The 25054-nt window shown below is 39.2% G+C and overlaps 1 protein-coding gene and 1 long non-coding RNA gene across 2 annotated transcripts in view; one reads left to right on the top strand and one right to left on the bottom strand.

Moving 5' to 3' along the window:
- FURIN (furin, paired basic amino acid cleaving enzyme) overlaps nt 1–25054 on the top strand; it is a 119599-nt gene that overhangs the window by 1234 nt on the left and 93311 nt on the right. The window contains exon 2 of the mRNA XM_075207833.1: nt 12082–12466. Coding sequence (XP_075063934.1) covers nt 12296–12466 — 171 coding nt within the window. The 5' untranslated portion in view covers nt 12082–12295. The remainder of the gene's footprint in view (nt 1–12081; nt 12467–25054) is intronic.
- LOC142151812 (uncharacterized) lies at nt 13513–23130 on the bottom strand. Its single transcript, XR_012691249.1, has 3 exons — nt 23036–23130; nt 16752–16851; nt 13513–13616 (listed from the first exon to the last, which is right to left on the bottom strand). It is a non-coding gene; the product is annotated as an uncharacterized LOC142151812 (long non-coding RNA).

The following is a 25054-nucleotide window of genomic DNA, read 5'->3' as shown; positions in this document are numbered from 1 at the left end:
CCGTGCTTACCTATAGGCTATATTACACAAGTTCTTCCTCTATTGTGCCTTATCTGTTGATTACTAAGCAGTGGGTGTGTTACCTTTTTAGGTATTGTTGTGTTACAGTTGCAAGCAAACAGTCTCTTTTGTTATCTCTGTTGTGAGCCCAAGAAAGACACTCAGCAAATAATTTGGAAAAGATAAGGATCCAAACTGTGTTGTAGTGTAGAACTGAAATTAAACATGCATATATTGAATCTGACATTGTGTTTTGTATTCCTCACATTCCATTTATCCCTGCCACATCTCCAACTTCTCTCTTCACCTTATTTTTTGTAAGCCAAAAAATCTGTCTAGTGGTAACATATTTTGCCTGTGTTTTCATGACAAGCCTTTTTCTTTTTGTTCTTATCTATCCTCAACATCCACTTTCCTGAAACTCCACACACTTTAATTTTTTTTTTTTTTTAATAAAAACATTTATTAAAAAGCAATTTTGTTTGTGGCTGAATAGACAAGAAATAGTGATTTAAAAAGACAAATGCTAAAAATAAACTTGCATTTTAAACTAAAAGCTAAAACATGTTCTTTAGAGTTGTGGGGAGCCATTCCTGCACATGGTAATTAAAGTTCCCACAGTAACCAACTAATGCCAACATAGGTAGTAGTGTCTCGGGGTATAAAATAATGTCCCAAAACAGTTTCTGTACTAATTTCCGGGTACTATGGAGCTTACTCCACGATGGTGCAACATCCCAGATTTGCACAGTCGTGGAGTACGTTCCAGCGGCACTCCGTGGAACATCGCAATCAGTTCCTTTCAATTGTTTAGGGTCTTTGTATTTAGAAAATGTATAACTTTTGTGGGGAGTAATTCCTGATAGTGGGAATTTAAGGTCTTATTATACTTTGTGGATAACATATGGATACAGTTACTCCGCCCCATAGTTTAAGGCAAAGTCCCAAAACTTTTTCTGTCTTTCTCACTAGGTTAGAATCTCAGTATTTAAGTATCATGTATTCTAAACAATCATCTGTTAAGGGGAGTCATTAATGGAAGTGGGAATTGTAGCCCTTATTAGAACACATGAATGTTATATGGTCAATATTGTCTGAGTACTGTGACCCGGGGTAAACAAGTGACGGCCCAAGATTTCTTACTGTTAGATTAAGCTCCCTTAGATATGACCGCTGGTGTGTGATATATATATATATGTAGGCTTGGATGTAGCTATTTTTCATGGTTTAAACTAAACCTAAAGCAAGTTGCAATCACATTGTGTGAGAACTAACAGTTGCGTAAAAATAAAATAGAAGAAATATTGTGTCTGAAGATCAGATTTTAACATATGGTCAGCAGTAAACATCAGATTTTCTTTTAGTTTAAGCTGTTGTGGCTACCTGCTGGGTGTGTTTGTTTTCTCTACAGAAAGGTTGAAGAGCCTTTACGCTACCAGAAAAATGTTTTTAAAAATAAATTTGAACCTCTTATCTTGGTGCTTTTTTTTTTATACCTTTATCAAAAAAAGTTTTATTTCTGATAACTGATTCCCATACATCTCATACCTGCCGGCAGCTATTTTTTGTGTTATATTAGCTAATACTGAAAATGTGTGCTGAAAATGAAAGCATTATTCCCAATGGCCCCATACCCACTAATTGCGTTCAGGAGCATTGCAGTAGTGTTTGGTTTTCCAAATGCTGCCTGCTCCATTCATTGCGTTTAATGTAAAGTTAAATGTCTTCAGGTCATTGAATTGACATCCAGTGATCTCTCAGCATGCAGGTTAAAACCCTTGTTAACTGCATGTCAAATGTGTTTGCTTTTGACCTGCAGCTTCACTTGCATTTGAATTGGGTTTTGTTTAAACCCAGTGGGGGTACCTTGCTGTATCATACTGGTTACAACATTTGTGTACACACCTGACCTGTTCCCTGTATAAAAGTGGAAAATGCATAATGTAACTAGTTTACTTTATTCATGTGTTTGTGTCTGGAATGTATACAACAAAATAACACTTGTATAGGTTTACCCATGTACATATATTTACTTTTTTTTTTTTTTTTTTTTTAATTAAATAATTATCAAAGCCTGACCTGAAATATGAACTGGATGAAAATACACTGTTCCTTTACTATTGGCAGTAAATGGAGAAGAAAAAGCTCAGGGGCTAGATTTACTAAGCTGCAGGTTTGAAAAAGTGGGGATGTTGCCTATAGCAACCAATCAGATTCTAGCTGTCATTTTGTAGAAAGTACTAAATAAATGAAAGCTAGAATCTGATTGGTTGCTATAGGCAACATCCCCACTTTTTCAAACCCGCAGCTTAGTAAATCTAGCCCCAGGTCTTGCTCTGTCACTCATTGTTGATCTTATGTATTTTCAAGCCTGTTTTGTGGGTTTCTTTCAGGTAATCTCCATGAAAGCACAAAAATAAAGCAATGACAGAGCTGATCATTGCAGAATGTTTAAAAAAATTTTTTTATTTCATGCTAGAAAACAAATCTGACATCAGAACATTACAGATTGTCCTGCCTTGTGTGCACTTATCTGCAGCACTAGTTTAGCTAGTGGGTAACCTTTAGAATACATAGTTGTCCACTATCAGAGTTTATTGCATGGCCATTCCCTTCCCCAGTTTTGATTGGTAATCCAATGGTTCCTCCACCATGAATCAAAGGAGTTGTCAACTTTAGGACAATCCCTCTCCTTGGGTCGTGTTCACAACCTCAGCTCTCGCCCTTAGCCTGTAGCTCTCCAGATGTTGTGAAACTCCAAGTCTCCAGCATGCTAGTTATCTGCTGAAACATCAGTAACTTCTCATTCATTAATGTGCTTCAGTGTAACAATTGCTAAACTAGTGATGGGCAGCAGACGGCCCTTCACCTGCAGCCACCAGCCCCTATTCTGCTTTATTTTCAGATTTGCTTGTAACACTTGTTTACAATGTCTGCTGATGGTACTGAATTGTTGTCTTTCTGTGATTAAATGTATTTTCACTTTATAACTGATATTAAGGGTAATTTGCAGTCCTTTTGAAGGTTAGAGTCACCCTTGCGGTCCTTAAAGTGCATCATGTTGCGTTTTTACAAGTCTCGGATTTCATACCTTTTATTTACCGTTTCTGTTTGGTTTTTTTTCCATAACTTTACTTTTTTGCATTGTTTTACATCTGATATTGCTACACAACAAGTATGTAAGTTATGCTTAAAGAGTGTCTAAAATAGTTAATTCCTGCAAATCATTACATAGTAGACATGCTAGCACAGATTGTGATTGGCTTACAGAGGGGGGCATGCTGACCCTTGCCCACACTAAGGGCTGTTAAACATGAGAATTGGAATCAAGCATTCAACATGTGCTGTTAGAGGCCTGTTGAATGTCCTCTTCACGTCGTTGGCAAAAATAAAATAATGTCCACAAACAGACCTGTACACCATTTTGGACTAGTTTGGCTTAATTTACTTCATATCAACTTTGTCTGGAGCATCCAACAGTGTGATCGTTGGTCCACTGTGCTGCAGGGAGGATTTCAATGTTCTGCTAAAACCAAAGTTTTTATCTTTGATTTTAACAGGAGCTTTTTTTTAAAATGTCTGTGATCACTGTAATTTAAGTGATCAAAGCTGTAATTTGTTTTGTTTCTGTTATTTTTATGAATTTTATTTGCGTCCCATATTGCTTATCTGCAGTTAAACAATAACCAAGACTTATGGTACTATGGCAAAATTTTATTATTTGACTCCATTGTGAATTTGCAGATCCTGTTGCTACACTGCCGTTTTACATAAAGACAAAATATTATGTAGGACATACACAGTGGAAACTATGATAACAATGCATCTTAGTTGATGTGTCTGGTGATAGAAAAAGTGGCTGCTTTCAGACAAACCCCTCATATTAACAGCTTGGTATGAAAGATTAAATAGAATCAACATAGAGACAGCATAAAAACACTAAACTAATTGGGTGTCTAATTTCCTTTTGAAAAATGTCACAATAATATAGACCAGTAAAGTGAATGCTCAGTTGTATCAGAAAATGTGCAATTCTATATCCTGGTAGTTGCTTATTACTGACTTGATCAGTAACAGTCTCCATCTTCTTTCACACTTGTTGAGACCTCCATAATGTATGTGACCTTCTGTTCAGATGCCTTCTAGTCCTGTGAGGCTGGACCCTGCTACTGTAGCTGTGAGGGAGTAACGTGAAGGGAAAAACAAACTATTTTTACACAAAACCCTGTTTGATCAAAAGCTACCGCAGACAATGCCTTTATGCTGTTTGTTCACAGGTAAATGTGCTTTTAAAGGATAAAAGTAGTGTTCCCTGACTGGGAACTACTCTTACTACTACTCTTTTTCCTTTAAACCTCTTTTGATGACCGAAACACTTTTTATATTGTGTTCATTAGACGTTGAATGGTATTAGGCTGTAGAAGAAATGTGTGATTTGGTAGAATATCTAGGGTTGAACCACTAACAAGCTTCAGATTTCTGGCTGGGGAATTTGTAATGCTGTGGGATTTATAGTTATACTCCTTTTAATTTCTTGTCTTCAGTCCTTGTGATGCTTAAAGGTAAACTACAGCCAAAATAAGGTAGATTGTATTACCTTTTGGTCTTGCAAATGCAACATGTTTTGCTTTGATTTCTTCAGACTTTACATTAGTGAAGGTTCTCTTCCTCCTTCCAAAATAAAATACATCTCCAAAGTCTCCAGCTATTTCAGCACAAACTGTCAGCATGGACAATTAGCAGAATCTATCATATTTTACTTTTCTTTAAGAATACAAACCTATGGAACACGCCACTCTCCTAAATTCTGCATATATTTTGTATCTATCTCTGCTGTCCCTCTCTCCCTCTCTGCCAGTCGCTACCCTGGCTCACCATGTCCTAGAGATTCTAAATTCTTCACCTGGAAAGCCCTCAACCGATTGCCCCTACATCTCCCACCTCCTCTCTACCCTTACTCCTTCCTGCACGCTTCGCTCTATCAATGCTCCCTGTCTCACTACCACACTGACTGTCTCTTCCTGCTCCCTCCTACCTCCTTTGCCTGTGCTACCACGTCCACTCTCTGCTTGGTGCTGCCCTATTTGTGTCTTCCCTTCTCTTTAGGATGTAAGCTCTCACGAGCTGGGCCCTCTTTCCTCGTGTTCTCCTACTACTATAGCATCACTCTCTGTTCCTCTAGAATTGTTTCCCTATCCTTGTTTTCTTATAGGCCTACTTCACGTGGACATTTCACTTGCTCACTGTCCTGTAAATAATTTGATCTGCATTACCAAGTTATCTGTGTGTGATCTGTTAATTACTAGATGTCTAGTCTTTTTTTATTATGTTTAGTTTAATAATGTATTATTGATCAATGCTCTCTATGTATTGTATATTTCTGTATATTGTATGGTGCTGTGGAAGTTTTGTGACGCCTGTATAAATAAAAGATGATGGCATTATTATTATTAATAAGAAGGCACCGCAAGTAAATGTTTAATATACTACAGAGTTTAATAGAATGTGGTGTTAAACTGTAATTGTTAGACATTTTAAGAACATGCTTAGTTTCCTACACTTTTTTTATTTTTTTATTTATTTTTTTAGAATATTAACAATTTTGTTTTCCCCCAAAAAATGTTTCCAAAACTGGACAGGATGTGACAATGAGTTGACTCAACAGTTGTTTGAACGGTATTATCAGCAGAATCACCAAAGTCAGCTAGTCCTCTTAATGTACCTGTACACAGGCGGGTTTGGCTGCTCGGTCTGACCACTGCACTTCTGGGCCTGTCCAATTTGGTCACACGTGTGTGTGTGTGTGTGTGTGTGTGTGTGTGTGTGTGTGTGTGTGCTTTCGTGGTGGAAGTCCGACATCTGTTCCAGTTAGCGTGGTTGGATCATGTACGTGGTTAGATGTGCTCACCGTTTTACCAGATTTAGGGGTCTACTTCTCATTGCTGGCTACTGGGTACCAGTACCGATCATTCTGTATATCACTGCAGATTTCAGATGCATAATGAAGCTATTTACCATGTAAGGAGCCATGCCTCTTCTGATTCCCTATGAAAGCTTCCTCCTTTGCGATAGAGGATGGGGGTTTCACAGACTGCAGTGATTGTATTATTATTATCTTTTATTTAGAAGGTGGCACAAAGGGTCCGCAGCTCCGTACATGACATATACAGAAAGCAGTGACCCATGACACAACATGATACAGAAAGAACAAAAATATGTACACACACATAACCTGGTAATGCAAGTCAAATTATTTCTGGGACAATGAGTGAAAGTGATGGTAGAAATCATCGAGAAATAAGCTGAAGCTTAAGACAATAGAGCTAGGGAAGCAGGCCAAGAGGTACAGAGGGTGATAAAATAGTAGAAGGAGCACACAAGGAAAGAGGGCCCTGCTCCTGAGAGCTTACATCCTAAAGTAAAGGGGGAGACACAAATAGGGTGGTACTAACTGGGGGAGAGAGCTGGGACAAGAGAGTTAGAAGGAGGACTGATAGACTTGAATAAAGAAATGAGTCTTAAGGGCACGCTTGAAGTTTTTGAGAGTAGATGATACACTGATGGAACGTGGAAGATTGTTCCACAGCTGGGGAGTAGCCCGGGCAAAGTCCTGGAGATGGGAATGAGAAGAGGTGATCAGTGAAGTAGTGAGGCGGCAGTCCCAGGCAGAGCGGAGGGTTCGGCTAGATGTGTAGGTAGAGATGAGACTGGAGATGTAGGGATGGGAGGATTGATTAAGAGCTTTAAAGGTGAGTGGTTTACATTTAATTCTGTAGGCCATGGGGAGCCAATTTAGTGACTGTTGGAGGGAGACTGCAGAAACAGCGGCGGGAGAGAAAACTGAGGCGGGCAGCAGCATTTTGGATAGACTTAAGAGAGTCAAGGCGAGAATCAGTTAGGCCACAGAGAAGGAAGTTACAGTAGTCAAGGCGAGAGATTACAAGTGAGTAAACAAGGGTTTTCGTAGCTTCTGCGGTGAGAAAGGGGGTATCTTGGATATATTCCAAAGGTGGAAGTAGCAGGATTTTGAGAGGGACAGACTGTGAGGCTTGAAGGAGATGGAGGAATCAAGGATGATCCCAAGGCATCGGACTTGAGGGACAGAAACGAGGGTAGTGTTATTAACAGAATTAGTGGGTGGGAGAGTACTGGAAAGGGGGAAGATAAGTTCAGTCTTGGAGATATTGAGTTTAAGAAAGTGTTGGGACGTTCAAGATGAGATGGCCGAGAGACAGCAGGAGACACGAGACAGAAGGGAAGGGGAGAGGTCAGGGGATGAAAGACAAATTTGGGCATCATAAGCATAGAGGTGGTACTGGAGGCCAAAGGAGCGGATGAGGACACCAAGGGAGGAGGTGTAGAGGGAGAAAAGCAGGGGACCAAGAATGGAACCTTGAGGAACGCCAACAGGTAAGGGAAAAGGGGGGGTGGGGATGTGGAGTCATGTGTAAAGCCTGAGAAGGAGCAGTTGGCGAGGTAAGAGAGGGAAACTAGGAGAGGACAGTGTTACAGAGGCCTATAGATTTCAGAGTTTGCAAAAGGAGTGCGTGGTCAACGGTATCGAAGGGAGCAGAGAGGTCAAGAAGGATAAGAAGGGAGTAGTGTCTTTTGGATTTAGAGAGGAAAAGGTCATTAGTGGCCTTAGTGAGGGCAGTTTCAGTGGAGTGGAAGGGACGGAAACCGGATTGGAGCCGTTCAAGGAGTTTAGAATCAAAAGGAAGAAGTGAAATAGGTCGGTAATTAGAGAGAGAGAGAGGCAGGATCAAGGGACAGTTTCTTGAGTATGGGGGAGACAAGAGCATGTTTAAAAGAGGAATGGAAGATTCCAGAGGAGAGGGATATGTTGAGGAGGTGGGCAAGGTGGGAGCAGGCTTCAAGTGAGAAGGAGGGGATTGGGTCCTGTGGGCAAGTGGAGGGGGGAGAGGAATAGAGAAGTGTATGGACTTCATCTGTGGATACTGATTGAAGGAAGAGAAGGAGGGTGAGAAAGCAAGAGGGGAGAAAGAAGATAGCAGCCGCAGAGGAGGATGGGAAGGGGGACAGAGTGGGTAAGAAGGGACTGCTGGGAGATGTCATGATGGATAGACTCAATCTTGGAGGTGAGGTGGGTAGCAAAGTCGACAGCAGAGAGCCTGGAGGAGAGGAGGGAGTTGAAGGTGGCAAAAAGCCGACGGGGGGTTGGTGGACTGGAAAGAAATGAGAGCTTTAAAGAAGGATTGTTTAGAGAGCGATAGAGCCGAACTGTAAGAGGCAAGTATGAACTTGAAGTGGAGGAAGTCAGCCAGAGCTGTTCTGCACTGCAGGAGCATTTTTGAAGATGGCGGGTAAGTTTTGCATGCACAGTGTAGTGCTCATGTGCTGGCAAAATAAGTAACATAAATGAATAAACTACATGCACTACAGGTGGGGAGGCTGATTGTAGTGTGTTCAGTCCATATGAGCTATTTAATGTCTGGCACCAGAATTCACATGTTTTCTTTAAGCATTTATTTGACACTTAAAGTCCCATCATCATCTTTAACGGTGGTACAAAGAAAAGCTATCTGAAAGAAATGAAATGATATGTAAATTGACTTTAATCCCTGAAATTCACCTCTGCTCACCTTTTACACAGCACAACTCAATCTGCTGTAGCAGCTAGAGGAGCAGCCAGACAGGGAGGGATGAAGAGAAGCTTTATAAATAGACCCCTTACTGTTGTGTGTGTTTGTTTTGGACACTCATTCCGATGTATTTAAGCTCTACAAATCAATGTACACATTTTTTCTATTCGTGCTAGTATTACTTGGCAACAGTTGTCTGATTTTTAAGTTTGAAGTTTATGACTTTAAAATATGAATAATTATTATTTCTTCCTGGAAATGCCTTTTTAAATCTAAAAATTTGATCTATATTAGAAATTTACTTTAAAAAAAAAAAAAAAAAGAAACAAAAAAACCCCAGTGAATAATGTTAAGCTGCTGATCAGCAGTGAATGGGGTTAAACTCTTCCAGACCGGAGCATGTCCATACCTGCATGAAGCAGAGACAGGCTGGCTGCGGTCAGTGCAGTGTAGGAAGCCGGCTTCCCGCACTTGCAGTGACCTCATGCCACATGTTTACTAGAAGAGCCAAGCAAATTATAGAGGGTATGTGGGAGCCTTTCCCTGTGGTCACAGGGGTCCAGTCTTGGTGTGGAGGAGGGACTCCACCGGTCAGTTGCTTGCAGAGTAGTGTGGTTTCCCTCTCATCCATCAGCAGACCGCCATAACCCTAATTAACTTATTGTGCTGTGAGCAGTTGTCACACGTACACCCAGGACTGCTATGTCACTTGTTCTAATGGAACAGGGAGAGGTGCTGCTCATTAATGACACATGAGTATTGAACAGGCTGGTTTGGATTTAGCGCTGCAAAGCAGAATGTAGTGGAGGATTAGTGAGCACTTAGGTGTTTAGCAAACAGAATTACTGATCAGTAATGGCTATGGGGTTTGTATATTTATTAGACCCTCTGGTTTGTTGCCATGATGCAATCTGTGGTCCCTGCATTATTATAGACCTTTTTTGTGATTGTAAAGGAAAGTTAAAATTTGAAGACCTGTTTGTGGTCGTGTGTGTGTTGTATTGTTTGTCTGTTTCTGTTTCATATGTATATAATATTGTGTGCGCGTATATCCTGTATTTATGCAAAGCTGTGTATGTGTCATATAGTCATTTTATGTAATGCTGGATATATTGCATTGGATTCAGTGTCAGTCTGGAACAGCTGCCAGCTGAGGTAGGGCACAGTCATAATGTTAGAGACTGGTGCAAGTGTCTTTTGTGTATGGATGAGAAATGGAGCAACAAGGGGGGGGGGGGGCCTGTCTGGAATCTGAGGTTTGGCTTGGAATGTCTATGTGGGGAAAACCCCTTCAGATTCAGCATAAATTATTCATGGTGTTGGATTGCGTTCATCCAGTCATTATATTTAAATACAAAGTTGCTTGTAAAACACAAGAGCACACTTGCACCCACAAACTTTATAACGCCATGGTGCCTTTTATGCTGGCATATTTGCCTCCCAAATTACGTACACTATGCAGCCAAACCTTTTCCTTTATTGCAGTGACATAGTGGGGTCAAATTGACGCAATTTTGTAGTCCGCCTCTGGTCAGATGTCCATAGTTCTGCAACACTTTGCTATTATTACTGTGACAAGGTGTGGTCAGATTCTAGCCTCGCAGCAGGGAGCAATTACTTGCCTAGCTCCTCCTCCAGCGCCATTGTTCTGAATCTGCATCTCTGCGCAGGAGTGCCACTTAGTCATGCAAAACCGCCACTATCCAGTCACAGCCTACAGGACACACCCTTTGAATAACTAGGTTCTCCTTTTTCCTTACAAATGCAGGCGCTCCTGCTCCTAGCAAAACACTGTATATTGCTAATTGTTTTCCTGTGCTTTTTTTTCTTTAATACAGTCCAGGCAGTCAGTCCCTTTGTACAAAAAGGTATGAGACTGATCAGGATGAAGGTTTTGGGCACTGTATAAAACTAAACTAGGAGTATCATCCAACTGAACCTTGTAACTTACTGATTTACATTTATTTGCTCTAACCCACATTTAAAGCAAAGAGCAGATATTTAATGAGCATCCACCATTTCCGCTTCTTAACAAATCTACCAAATAAAGATCAACTTTAAAATATATATATATATATATATATATATATATATATATATATATATAAATTTTATTTATTTTTCCTTTGGTTAATCCAAACTTGGGGTTCATTTGAAGCTCAGTTGTCTGAGACTAGGCTTCCACTTTTTTCCTAAAATCACATGGGATTTCACTAGTAAGTGTATTCTTGCATCAGCTGATGTATTGTATTGTATTGTATTGTTTTTTTTAGTATACAATGGTGGAAACTGCTTTGAGATTTATTTGCTGTACTTTGCTGCCTGAAAACTCAGAAGATATTTAATTGTTGAAGTGTGTCTCCTAAGAACTGCAGCTGGGATAAGTTATCCCATCTATCCAATTTATTGGTTGGAGTGAGGGAAATGGGGAATCTTCACAGGTCATTCCATATATTTTTGTTTTACCTGATCTATTCAAGTCGCCATGCTTATCTTCCTATGATACAGCCTTCTGATCCGTCCGCATTAACATGATTAGTCTGTGAGCTCCCTTTCAACCGTTTTTACCCTTTCTGACACCCAAAATAAAAGTGCGCAGTTCACAAAACCACTGCATAAACATCCGGTCGCGTGGGGTATCCTGGTTTTTATTTTAAAATGAGGGGGCCCTAAACGGGAAGTTATTTTTAAGTAAATGAGGGAAATGCTGAGCAGTATGCAGATGGGATTTATTAAAATTGGCAATTTTAAAATACAATAAGCAAGCAAGCACTTTAACCTTTTTTTTTAATTGGCAGAAAGCGTACCACAGTGAGAATGCAGATTTCTACTTTTGTTGTGTTTTATAATGTTCCAGGCTGATAAGTTACATTTTATCTGCGCAAAGCTCAACTGACAGAGAATTACCACAGAGTCTATTACAGGCTTACGATAAGCAACAGCACATGTGGAGTGCAATTATTTTCATAGGAAAAGTGTGGTTACGTCCTGTGAGTTTTTATAAATTGTACAGATCCCCCCCCACTTAATAAAACAGGCCCACAAAGTATCCAGCTATTGAAAAACACAGAGGCTGCCAGACAAATTACTGGCGGCATAATCCGTTCGTAATGCTTGCTAGAGTTTCTCATTTGTTTGTTTATTATTTTTTTAATTTTAAGAATCTAGTGCAGCTCAACAATTTTCTTTTTAGAAAGTAAATTGTTTTTTTTTTTTTTTTTTTTACACTTCAGAAAAGATGTTGTTTTTTTTATCTTGGGCCTCAACCTACAATATGTAGACCCTTTGTTTACACCTTTTTTATTTATTTATTTATATATATATATATATATATATATATATATATATATATATATATATATATATATATATATATATATATATATATATATATATATATTTTTTTTTTTTCCTGTACATTGCAGAGCACTGGCAGAAATACATTTTATTTTATTTTTCTTCTTTTGTTTGGTTATAGAATCGTATTTGGACCTATTTTTCTGGTTGGAGAGTCTTCCACATCATTAGGAGGATTATTTTTACTTTGTACTCGAAAATTGCTTTAAGACCCCATGATCCCCAGGACTCGGCAAAGTTCCTGCACAGAGGAAGCAGATTGTGCGGAGTCAGGGATCTGATCTGACTTCATTCGAGGACTGCTGTACATTCATCCAGGAGCACAGAGTTTTGTCATGGATCTGAGGCCTACCGTGCTGTTTCTGGTTTGGACTTCCCTGATAGTACTGTGTAAAGAGTTGACTGGACACAAGATCTATACAAACACGTGGGCAGTTCATATCCCAGGTGGTCTTGCGGTGGCTGACTCCATATCCAAGAAACATGGCTTCATTAACCATGGACAGGTGAGTGTAATATAACTGGAAACTATACATTTGTATATTTATTTATTTTTAGAACAGTCTGTATTACATTTACTTGTGCTTAATGCTGCTGTTCTATAGGTTCTTCCTCTACCTACATCTTTTTCAGCAAATGACGTGAAGGCTTGTTTACTGGCATCAAATATTTCATGGGGGATGCAAAATAAGCGTTGCATAAACACTGCATGCCCTTAAGTTATAAAAACTCGGAGTGCAGCATTAATAAAGCAGAACTTGGCATTTGCTATTTAAGTATGTGCAAGTAAACAAGGTTTTGGTTATGGCTGTAAACAAATGTGGGTACCTGAAGTGCTCATGTGACACCAGCACTAAGAAAGCCTGTTTATTGCGTTGGCTTTCTGAATGGTAGCTAGAGTCGGGGAGGATGTAGTATTGCCCCTCCTCTGGTAATTTAATGGCTATGTTTTTATCTCTGAATAGCCTACTGTACTCTAAAGGATTGGTGGTCATAGTAGGTTGCAACAGGTTTTGAGATGGGTCTGCTCGCTTTGTAGGCAAGGTGAAAATAACTAAACTATGCAATGTATGAGTTATTGAATAGTACATTCATTTTCAATTTTAAATGTATGCTTAGTAATTTTTATATAGCATTGCTGGTATAGTTAACATTTACGGCTTGGTTATTATTATTGGCCAAAATCCTAGCAGTTCTTGACCTATAGATTAGGATCCAAAACCTGTGTTAACTCTCATATAGAAGCCCACAACCCACTACTTGATATCATTAACAAAATAAGCACAAGTAAGTACACCAATGTAAGTTAAAAAGGTCTACACAATATTTAGAATCTAAAAGAACATGTCCATCAATTGCTTTGTGTCAGATCAAAGTCCATGGTCCAAAGGTTAAAATCTTCAGCTAAACAAACTGATTTGAGAGATTTATAAGTAACAAGCCTCCAATAACAATATTGCACCTATTTTAATAGAAGTTTCAATATTTCTTTTTGACCCATGGCCATCACATTTGGCATTTAAAGTATGGTTTAAAGCATATCTGACATTAAATGCTTGACAGATACTTACAGCGTTGAGCTGGCCTGAGTTCAAACTGATGATCTTGTCGATCCTGGTATTTCTTCCTTGACACCTCTCCTCCTTTTGTGTCTGTCTGTAGGCAGTAGGAGAATCATTGCACAGAATCATTTTATGCTGTCTTCTCTTCTGCCAGGCCTGCTACTTTCTAAATGTACAGGACACAAATGTTTTAATAGCTAAAAAAAGCCTTGAGATTTGAGGTAAAGTGACTGTGAGAGGAGATTTAATATTTACTATTCTTATAGCTGGCAGTAAGGTATATGTATATGAGATAAGTGTGTGTGTAGACAGGTTCTGACTCACAATATAACACCCAGGGGTATTGTTACTAAACTTCCAGTTTGAAAAGGTGGAGATGTTGCCTATAGCAACCAATCAGATTCTAGCTGTCATTTATTTAGTACTTTCTAAAAAAATGACAGCTAGAATCTGGTTGCTATAGGCAACATCTCCACTTTTTTCAAACCTTCAGTTTAGTAAATATACCGCCCAGAGTCCTCTTTGTCATCAGTACAGCTGATTATGTCAACCAACCGTACCTTGTGGGGGAATTATTGAATACACCAAACAGGGGAAGAATGTAAGTGGAACAAACGCTTAAGTGAAGCTGTCCATGAGACATTAACCCAGATATTTTATAGATCTATGCTTTTTGTGTGTCTACAAGAGAGCCATTATTGAAAACTTGCTTGAAATCTCGCCTAGTTTGCTAGAGAGCATATAGAATGCTCTAGTACCAAATAGAACGAGGTTCTATAGGCTGCAGAATGTTTTCGACCTCAGTGCTATGCAAAAAAAAAAGCTTTGCACAACGATAGCCCTTAGCATCACTCGTATCACTACTGTCTATCATGGTAACTGGAGCATAATGGTGCCGTGCTGCTTCTCTGCTTTATAAATAGTAAGCAAAGGATAAAAACAAAGGGAAAACCTGCCGCTGTCTGCAAGAGACGTAGGACTTGTTTGGGTCATTATCCTGTCGGAATATACTTTCCCTAAGCATACAGCAAAAGCCACGTTTGAATGGAAGAAAAAAACAACCAAAAAATAATTTTCTGGAGCAGCCCCATGACACTCAATGGTAAAAAATGCAATGTACATATATATGATGGTAGAGCTGTACCCAAATACCCACAGCTGTATGGTAAATATGCTTCTACTAGCTAGTAAAACAAGAAGGGTGAATAGGTTATATAATTGATTTGTGTTTTTTTGTTTGCTAAGTAAGAACAAACAAAATAAGATTTTGAGTCAGTTGATTCCATGATTTCAGAAAAGTGAATACTAAATATTACTTATTGTGTGTGTGTGTATATGTATATAATTTCATGTTAAGGTCTATACAATAAAGTGAATTAGGAGCTAGATGGATTATTTGCTTAATAGAATAATCTTTTGTTAATGTACCTGTGTGCAGGGAGCTTATTTGCAAAGTTTGCGTGACTTTAAAATCACAGGTGGTTCTAAATATGGTCTTCTGTTCTGCAGCCTTTTGTATCCTAGGCAAATACCTTTCTACCTGTTTTGTTCATGATGGATCTACAAATCATGTTCTGCTTGCTTTTCTATATATTTATTTTTTAATGGCATTGAGAATACTTTCTATAAATAGATAAGGGCATATGGCTTGGTAGTGTTTTGATCAAGTTAAGTAGTCCTTCGGTTACTTGATGCCTTCTAAAGAGTCCAAGCAGGATTGTGCCCTCCTACTTTGCACAAATGATTTAAGTGCCACTTCCGGAGCCACAAAATGGGCTACTGTGCCTGATGTTTTCCTAGTGTCAGTGGGTGTATGCCCCCTTGGCCGGTCCCATAGTGGGCTACTTTGGGCTTGATCACTGGGCTACCTGCCTTTTATTTTTTTTAAAAAAAAATTCCTGATAGGCTGCTGAGTCACCTGCTCCCTGTATTAACACATTGAATGGAAGAGATTGTTGAGATTAAGCTCTGAAAACGGTGCACGTGTCTCTTTCTGAGATTAATTGCCAGGGGAGGTGCATCCTCCTTCACTTCAATGTGTCACCCTGGGATCGATTTATCTCATGAACACTTCTCTAGCTAGAAAAGGCGCAGCACTCAAGCGATTCTGTGTTGCACCAACATAAACCTTCAGGTCATATTAGTGTCTCTATTATTCTTCAAAATCATGGTAGCTATAATATATATATATATATATATATATATATATATATATATATATATATATATATATATATAATATATATAATATATATTTTAATCTCATACTGTATACTAAACCCAGAAAACTGTGTGCAATTCATGTCACAGGGATTACTAGATCAATCAGGGCTGTATTCACTTTGTAGGCATAGACTAAGTTTATGAGCCGGGCCACCTTACCTCTTTGCATGTATTAGCCAGCATTACTGTTTTTTTTTTTTTTTTTGTTTTTTCCCCCCGAATTGTTAAGCACTATGGAATTTGCTGGCGCTTTATAAATAAGATGATGAAGATGATGGGGAAAAAACTAGTCACATCACTGGGCAGGTCAGATGTGTTAATTTTATTTAGCACTTGTGTGACACACACCCACAAAGCACATCATTAATAAGCCCTTCTAATGAACGTCTGTGCTCTGAATTTTCAGTACTAAGTATTTAGCAGTGCATTGCAGCTGATTTCTATTTTATCCGTTAGTTGTTATTATTATTATTATTATTATTATTATTAATTTTTATAGGGCGCCACAAGGTGTCCGTGGCGCCGTACAGGGACAAAAACGAATTACAATACAAGGTGAGACAGCACAGTACAGTAAACATAAAGCACAGTAACTCAGTAAGCTCAATGCACAGCTAGTGAGGGCGGGGGGAGTATCCGCAAATGACGGGGCCCAAAAGGAGGGCGCGGAAGACAGGGAGACCCCCAGAGGGGGGAGGAGGGCAAAGTAGCTGGAGAGTTAGAAGTGGTGGAAACAGGAGGAGAGATGGCCCTGCTCAGAGGAGCGTACAATCTAAGGGGAGGGGTGGACAGACGGAGAAACACTAGTTACAAGGTTTGCTTACAAAACAAAATATGCCCCAAAGTCCACAAAAAAGAAAGGTGGTTTTATTTGCAATCCATATGGAAGTTTCAGTGTACATCTACTGTGACTAATTTTCAGCCTGTATGAGTCTGAAAGGTGTCATAGTATTATGATCACCTATTGGTTGCCTGGCCCTCCTGCAGAGGTGTAGCCATCAGATACCTTAGAACGCACACGCCAGGATGTGCCTTGTGTGGCTCATGTTCCCGAAAACAGCATGAGGCCAGGCAGATCAGCGTTGAGTCAGCCGATAAGTTCTGCTCTGAAAAATACAGATGTGAGTCATTAGTGTTATTCTGTGCTTGGGGTCACCATACAATGTTACATCCTGTACTTGCCCCAAGGTTTCTGGTTAGTATCCGTACTGAAAGTTTCTCTTTCTCCATGAATTTTAAGGGGATCTATTTTCACGTTAAGCTATAAAAGTAAGCAGTTTTTTTTTTTCTTTAAATAAAATTCCTGTTTTGGATTTTTATGTGGAGAATGCATTTGTTGCCACCCACGTGCTTATGGGTATGAGTAGATCTTGGCAGCAGTTCACAAACCACAGGTTCTGCCTTCAACTGTGAAGATCATTTAAGGGTATGAAATCCAATTGGCAGCAGTTGTGACCCATATGGGGGGAGGGGGAGGTTACAGGCCTGTGTTTGATTCATGAAAACAATCACTCCTTCTTAAATTTGCATTGTTTATATTACACAATACTTGTGGCTGTTCTTTAGATCCAAATCACATGCATTAGTTAAAAACTGCACTGATGGTATTTTTACAAACTGCAGATAATAAGACTGTAAAGCTATTCTAAACATTTTTTAAGGAACATCTAAAACAAAAGCCTACATTGCATCAAAGAACACTAATAATCACAAATAAATATACTATAGTTCCATTTCTTTGACAGAACTTGATAGGTTTGTCGTAGAACTTTTTTTTTTTTTTTTTCCTTCTCTCCCTTCTGCCTGTACAAGACCTGAGGTTTTATATCCATTGCAGCACATCTCTGAGAATGGAATCAGCCCCTAAAACTTTCGAACAGTGGTAATGCTGCTATAGAAAGCTAAGTTTGTCACTAAAAAAGCATTCTGGTACATAACCTTGTGTGAAAATATGTATTGTATAAGGGCAAATGACAAGTGGTCATTTCATTGTAATTGCCTGGGAACTAAACTCTGTCCCGTTACTTTACAATTATTAGTAGCTATGGACATTTATACTTTGAACGTCATTGGCTGCTGGATCTAGTTTCACAAGGTTCTAGAATTCCATAGTTTTTGAGCAGCATTGAAAATGTGAGAAACCTTCATCACTGGGTGGGAGGGGGGGGGGGGGGGGCGGCTTTGTTTTGTGGGGACTTCAGTGTGTAGACACCTGAAAGCACTTTTTTTTTTTTTTTTGCTCCCTAGCTGTAATACTTTCCATTCCGTATGCAGACCCCTACAAGTTTGATAAAGTTATTAGATATAGTACATTGTATTGCATCCATTTAGAATTATTACATGGTAATAAATGAAAGTGATAGAAGAATTGAAGTAGTAATAGAATAGAATGTTTACATTTTGTCTATAAGTAAAGACAAACTAGTGGGAGAGTCAGGGATGGCGTAGGGGGAGGTTAAGCGTTTACTATTGTTTGCTTAGTTTTTAGGTAGTTGCAATGAAGTTTAGAGAAGGAGTTCAGATCTGAGAAGTGTTAGGTGGGGTTGTAGTGTATCATTCAGTGGATTAAAAGTCACTAAGGTAGTTTAAAAGCAGTGTTTTAAGGGGGGGGGGGGGGTTCAGGTTCGTAATAACTCGTGGAGTTAGGGAGTCCAACTGGTTTGGAAGTTTACCGGTGTGTTCAGTGTAGCTGTAATACTTTGCATTCAGTATGTAAACCAAATACTGTTTATGGTAGCAGATATTGAAGGAGCGGAATCATTCTTCCAATGTGCTGCTATATAAGGCATTTTGCTGCCTTTTTAAGATGCTCTCTATCACTTTTTGTGCATATCATTTATCTGTAATGGGTCTGGGGAGAAGAGATCTAAAGGGGAATCTGTCATTTGTACCTGTGTGATTGAGTTGATGTGTATGCACTTGTCACTGATAGGGTCTTATTGCACTCAGTTTCTAGGCCGGGCACCTGCTGGCTTTAGATTAGCATTTAAAAGTGCAACTTTAAATACCAGTTAAACCACATGTGAAAAGCATTTTACTGGTGTTTGAGAAGTTATTGGCGGGCACTCAAAGTTAAAGGCATTATAGGGATAGGATTACACTCCTAAAATGGAGCAGGCAATGTCTGGAAACCACAACTCACCTGAGCGTCGGTAACACCGCCTGGTGATAAGTGGTCATTGATAACAGCTTCAGTTTTCAGACCCGTTCCATGCTAAAACTGGTAGCTCCACACACTCAAAGCCTGTGAGCATGAATCTTTATAAATGTGGGTGGCCAGGTTATAACTGGACAAGTAGTGTATTCCTATATACTCCTGAACTGTGTGTGTAGACTGTACTCTAGTTTAGTCAGTGTGGGTAGTTCTTCTTTTTTTTTAAATGCTTATTGGGATGAACTGAATCTGTTTAATATTTAAATGTGTTTCCATACTTCAGGGCAATGCATGTGTTGGGATTTCACAGCCCCATTGGGTCACATGTATTGGTAATGAAAAGGCTAACAGTGCCATTAAGTTAATGGGGTGTATCTGTTTTACTGCTATAAAGCTTCTGTAGCCTTCTCTGTGCAGCATCTCGCTTGTTTGCTAATGCTGGATCTGATAGGAGAATCCAGGTGTGTACTATCTTGTCAGTCTGTGGTAGAGTTAAGCAACTTGTGCCTCTCAAGCTGTTCTAGAACTAAAAGTCCCAGCAAGCTGTCCACCAGGCAGGTGGATAAGGGTAGCTTTTCTGATTTTGCTAATTTTCTTTCTATTTTTTTCTTTTTTAATTTTCTTAATGTGATGCTTCGTAAAACAAGGGGTTACCTAGGAAAACAAGTTGACGTACACTCTACAGCTACAGTTTTCTTTCCTCCTAGAAAACACTTTCATGTCTGTAGTGATTTACATTCAGAGAAATAGTTTAATACATAAATTTTTTGCAATTGACGCACAATGTTTTAACTGGTGACATTCCATCCCTTGTTACAAAGTGAGTTCTTTGGAACATTTTACTGACCAGTTAAGGTTCTCTGTCCTCTTGTAGGCTTTTGACGCTTTGGAAGTGTTTTATTTAAGTGTTTGCAGCCCTGAACCAATGTTTGGGACTATTCCAAACGTAGGTGTCGGGGAAGTAACTGAACTTATAGTGACATTATCTGAAGCCAGAGAAAGCTCTGAGCTTGTTCTTCAGATAATGAGGCAGAAAAGCTTGCAGATATAACAGATTGCATATCATTTCCTGGCACAGTCTCTGTCTAAGCATTCTAAATAAGAACAGTCTTCACCTGGATTATGTGCACATTTGTTCTTTATTGCCTTTGGGGACAGCTTCTTCCTTATTTTATCGGAGCAGAGTGACACTGACCTTTTGTATATATGCAGAGACTGCAACATGTCTCCTGTGTCCGAAGGACCTTAAGGGACATGGTTGGGACTTATTTATTTCATTTTTATGTCACTCATAACAAAAATCCAAAGCATACTGGGTTTGTTTTTTTTGCCACAAAATGTGTAAGTTTTATGGGTACATATTAACTACATGGATTTTATTTTATTAAATAAATATGTGGGTACAATTCTCCATAGATTAGTAATTTATTTAGTGCCACCAATTCTGCAGCACTGTACAGAGAATAATTGTCATATGCATCAGTCTCTGCCCCAGTGAAATGGTCTAAATTCCCTAGCGCACACACACACGCACGCACACACACACACACACACACACACACGCACACACACTCTAGTGTTAATTTGTTTGCAGATAAGTCCCTGGTTGGGAATTGAAGTGATGACCCCAGCGCAGTGAGGGAGGAGTCAAACCACTTGGCCACCGTGCTAGTTCTCAATAAATCCTAAAATTCTATGCATGTAATCTCATGACGCAACATATATTATCACTATTTATTCAGCAAAAGAAAAAAAAAACTACCATGAAGAAGCCATGTGTGACAAAGTAAGTACAACCCATTAGTCTGTAGCTTGTCAGAAATAACTTGAAGTAATCCTTTTCATGAGTTTGTTTTTTGTTTTTTCTGTTTCCTACTTTTGCATTTTAGGAATTTTGGCCCACTCCTTACAACATTGCTTCAGTTCATTGATGTTTGAGGGCATTTGTTTATGTGCAGCTCCCAAGTTTCTGCCACAGCATCTCCATGGGGCTTGAGGTCTAGACTCTCAACTTGGCTGTTCCAAAACCTTGAGTCTTTTCTTTCTCTGCCATTCAGGTGTTTGGATCATTGTCATGTTGCTTGATCCATTTTCCTTCAGACTTCTGTAGTGTGATGTCTGATTTATTCTAGAAGACATATGCAGAAGCTCTTGATTGACTCATTGATAGCAATGCTGAAGTTTTCTTCTGGGTACCCGGCCACGAAAAACATTTGTTCAGTTTTTTTCTAATGGTAGTCATTACATTAACATCTCTTGTTGATACAGGCCTCATCCCTTGATGTAGCATTTGTGTTCTCTTCTTTTTTTTTTTTTAATCTCTTGGAGCATCATATGTTTTGGTGAATTTTCTTAGATTTCCACTCCTGGGTAGATTGGCAGCTGTCTTCTGTGCTTTCCTTTTTGTAAATCTTGCTCACTGTAGAATAATGGATTTCAGTCTAGAAAGAGTTATAAGGCCACATTCATACAATCTGAAGAGCAGCAACAATTACTTCTCCTAGAGCACTGTCGTCTAACCTGTGGCACTCCAGGTGTTGTGAAACTACAAGTTCCAGCATACCCTTCCAGCAAAAAGCTGCTATATATTGGCAAAGCATGCTGGGACTAGTAGTTTCATAAAACACCTGGAGTGTCACAGGTTAGCCAACACTGTCCTAGAGCATTGCAGATATCTTTTCTTCTTGGCACGGCGTTGACACAAACTTGGATGCGCCAGACTGAACTTCCAAATGTTCTGCTTTTATAAAGAGGTGGTAGTCAAATAATGAAGAAAAACTTATTTAGCAGCACCTAGCCCTAATTGTCTGAAAGACGGAAGGGTGTACATACTTTCTCACATTGTCAATTATTCAACAAAAGCTAACATAAACAAGCAAAGTAAAATTGATTGTTATTTGTCATACACTATATGGACAAAAGTATTTGGCCACACCTGTTAATTATTGGGCTATATTTTCAGGGCTTGGGTTAGGCCCCTTATCTCCAGTGATCTTAATGCTTCAGTATACAAAATCATTTTGGAAAATGCTATGCTTCTAACTTTGTGGAAACAGTTTGGGGAAGGCCCTTTGTAGTCCTTGCTTTGTGCACTGGAGCAGAAGCATGTTGGAATAGAAAGACATGGTTCGATGAGTTCAGTGTGGAAGAACTTGACTGACCCGCACAGAGCCCTGACCTCAACCCCATCGGACACCCTTGAGATGAACTAGTAGGAAGATTGTGAGCCAGGTCTTCTCATCCAGCATCAGTGCCTGACCTCATAAATACTCTAACGAATGAATGGGCACAAATTCCCACAGAAACACTCCCAACATCTTGTGGAAAGCCTTCCAAGAAGAGTGGAAGCTGTTATTGCTGCAAAAGGGGGACCAACTCCTTTTTAAAGTATGTATTTGAATACAATGTCATTATTGGTGTAATGGTCAAGTATTTGAATACTTTTGTCCATAGTGTATAACATCTAGCCCCTAACAAGTTTTGGGACTTGTTAAGGGCTGGATTAATGCTTTATATCCGTATATATAACACAGATTTGAAAGTCTGTACTTTTTCACATAACCAGGGTAACAAAGAAATATAGTTATGACTTGAAGCTGTTTGTTGTAGTTGCTGCAGAGAGCACATCAGAATGGCATTGAATCCTAGGGTAATGATTATAATTGTTCCCAATGAAGTATAAAGCACAGCTTAAAGCCAAAAAGATAAAACCACACATTTTTAGTAAAATTTGCAGGATGGCAAGTAGAAGCCAATATATTCAAATTGTCTAGGGTGACACTCGCCCCACCTCCTTGTAATCCATGTGCATCAGTCTTCAGAGTTAGATTGCGTTTGGCAGAAACAGGGAGGGCAGTATACGATTACAGTGTGTGCTCTACTGTACCGAGGTTTTCGCAAGCTAAAATTTCAAGGACTTGCACAAGTTATTCTGCTTACACTCGAGGCCTGTGTATAGGTTTTTTTTTTTTATATGAACAATGTTGGTAACTTCTCTTGGGGTACTTTCTATGGACAAAATGTAGGAATATCTCCTGTGTTCAGCATATTTTACCTGTTAATGCTACATGAAGGTCATCTAGGAGCTAGGTAAACCATATCTCTAATATATAGTAGACTTTACAGAAAACACTTACCTCCTTCTATATACCGCTTGGGGATATTACACCCACTTCAGTCCACTCTTTTATCTCCACCTCAAGCCGCTTCTTCATCTTGCTCCTGCACCATCCCAAAAACCTTCTTTATGCATCTTCTCACTCCTCAAACCCATCTTCTCACTCCTCAAACCCATTCACTGCCCACTCAATTCCTTTCTCTATCCCATTGCAAAATTTTTGACTTTGTATCACCAAACTGTACAGATTTGATTTTTCACACAACTGTGAACTGTCCAAAGATGGATAAAGGCTTTAATTTCTTAAATAAACTAAACTTATTTCAGGAGACTTTTCATGTAGTTAGAATATAATGAAATCTAGGATGAGATTTCTCCTCTCTGAGCACATCACTTTGTTATCATTCAACTATTAGTATTTTTAGAGTAACAAAAACTAACCTTAGCGGCTAATCTCTTTTCCAGAATTCTAGAAGTTGATCTGAACAGCAGAAAACCAAATACTTAGTGTGTGTACCACTCCCCCACCCATTCCCCCTTCAGCCCCCCCTACTCAATCGCCATTGTTGACGTCTTGCACAGAAACATCTGGCTTTACTTAGTCAAATATATTTTATTTCATTATTTCAATTTTTGTGTGTTTGTATTTCTGCAAAGCCTTTTACAAAGTCCCATTATTCTCTGAACAGAGCAAAAGCCTTAAAATTGTGCAGATCTCTTGCCAATTTCCCGCAACATGCTAAAACTGAGGAATATTTGCAAAATCTAGTTTAATCCCCAGCTGTTCCTGGAAGGAACAGCTGTACCTGGTGTGCACAGACCCACCAGCCTCTCTGCACTGAATACCATTTCTCTTTGCCCTTAAAATCCTTGACAGAGCAATATCCAGCCTGTAAGTTACCAATTGGAAACCTTCTTATTGTGCCTGTAAAATGTAACTAACTGGTTGACACTGTATTCAACCTGTCAACTGACAAGTAACTGGTGACAATCCAGTCAATTGATAGGCTGCGTTCTCAGGAATATGTTTATTCTACGGAATAGCTTGTAAGCAATAGATTGTAAGCTTGCGAGCAGGTCCTTCTCACCTCTGTCTGTTTTACCCAGTTTGTTTATTAGTTTATTATGTTTGTCCCCAATTGTAAAGCGCTACGGAATATGTTGGCGCTATATAAATAAATGATGATGATGGCTGCCTCCACTGCAAGTAGGAGGTGAGTGTTTCATCTGAACGAAACCATGCTCCCTCAGAAGCCCTACAAGTAAGAACTGACAACTCTCTAGCAAATGGTTTTTACTGAACAAGATCTGATTGACGATAATTTATTTACTAAAATATATTGAAAACTGAAAATCATAGCATCTAGTGGGGAAAAAGGGGCTTATTACCATTTCTAGAAAAGCACAGCCGCTGATGTGGTGAATGCGATTATAAGCTTGCGAGCAGGGCCGCCTTACCTCTTTGTTTTGCCCAGTTTGTTTATTAGTTTACTATGTTTGTCCCCAATTGTAAAGCGCTACGGAATGTTGGTGCTATATAAATAAATGATGATGCGATGAGAAGTCTAGCAGTATCATAATATTACTCCTCTGACAGTTGGCAGCCATTGTATTCTACTTAATTCTGACAAATGTTCCAAACTTTAGATCAGAAGGAAGATATACAGTCAGAAGAGAGCAGCTGCTGATGGCTCCTAAATGTTGGTCTACTTGCAACCAATACCAACCTCACAATGGTTAGGTTTCTCTGTTACAGCTAGTTGTTCAGCTGTTGACAACTCTGTCACCTGCAAAAGGAACACAAAGAAGCCAGAAGAACACGACATTCTGTACAGCACAGAATAGAACTCTTAGTAATTGCAGGTTTGGTGTCACGCCTGCGAATACCCCTTCCCTGTGCAGAAGAAAATGTTCATGGCCTAGATCCTTCTATTATTTATTTTTTTTTTCTATGAAAAGGCTTTTTATTTTCTCCACCATAAAGAGCCGTTTTTTATTTCACTGATGATTACAGTGACATGTTGCTGTCGTCAGTTGC

This window comes from Mixophyes fleayi, chromosome 4 (assembly GCF_038048845.1).
Source record: "Mixophyes fleayi isolate aMixFle1 chromosome 4, aMixFle1.hap1, whole genome shotgun sequence".
NCBI lineage: Eukaryota > Metazoa > Chordata > Amphibia > Anura > Limnodynastidae > Mixophyes > Mixophyes fleayi.
The sequence above is the reverse complement of the archived record's forward strand: the minus strand, read 5'-3'. Positions and strand labels throughout refer to the sequence as shown.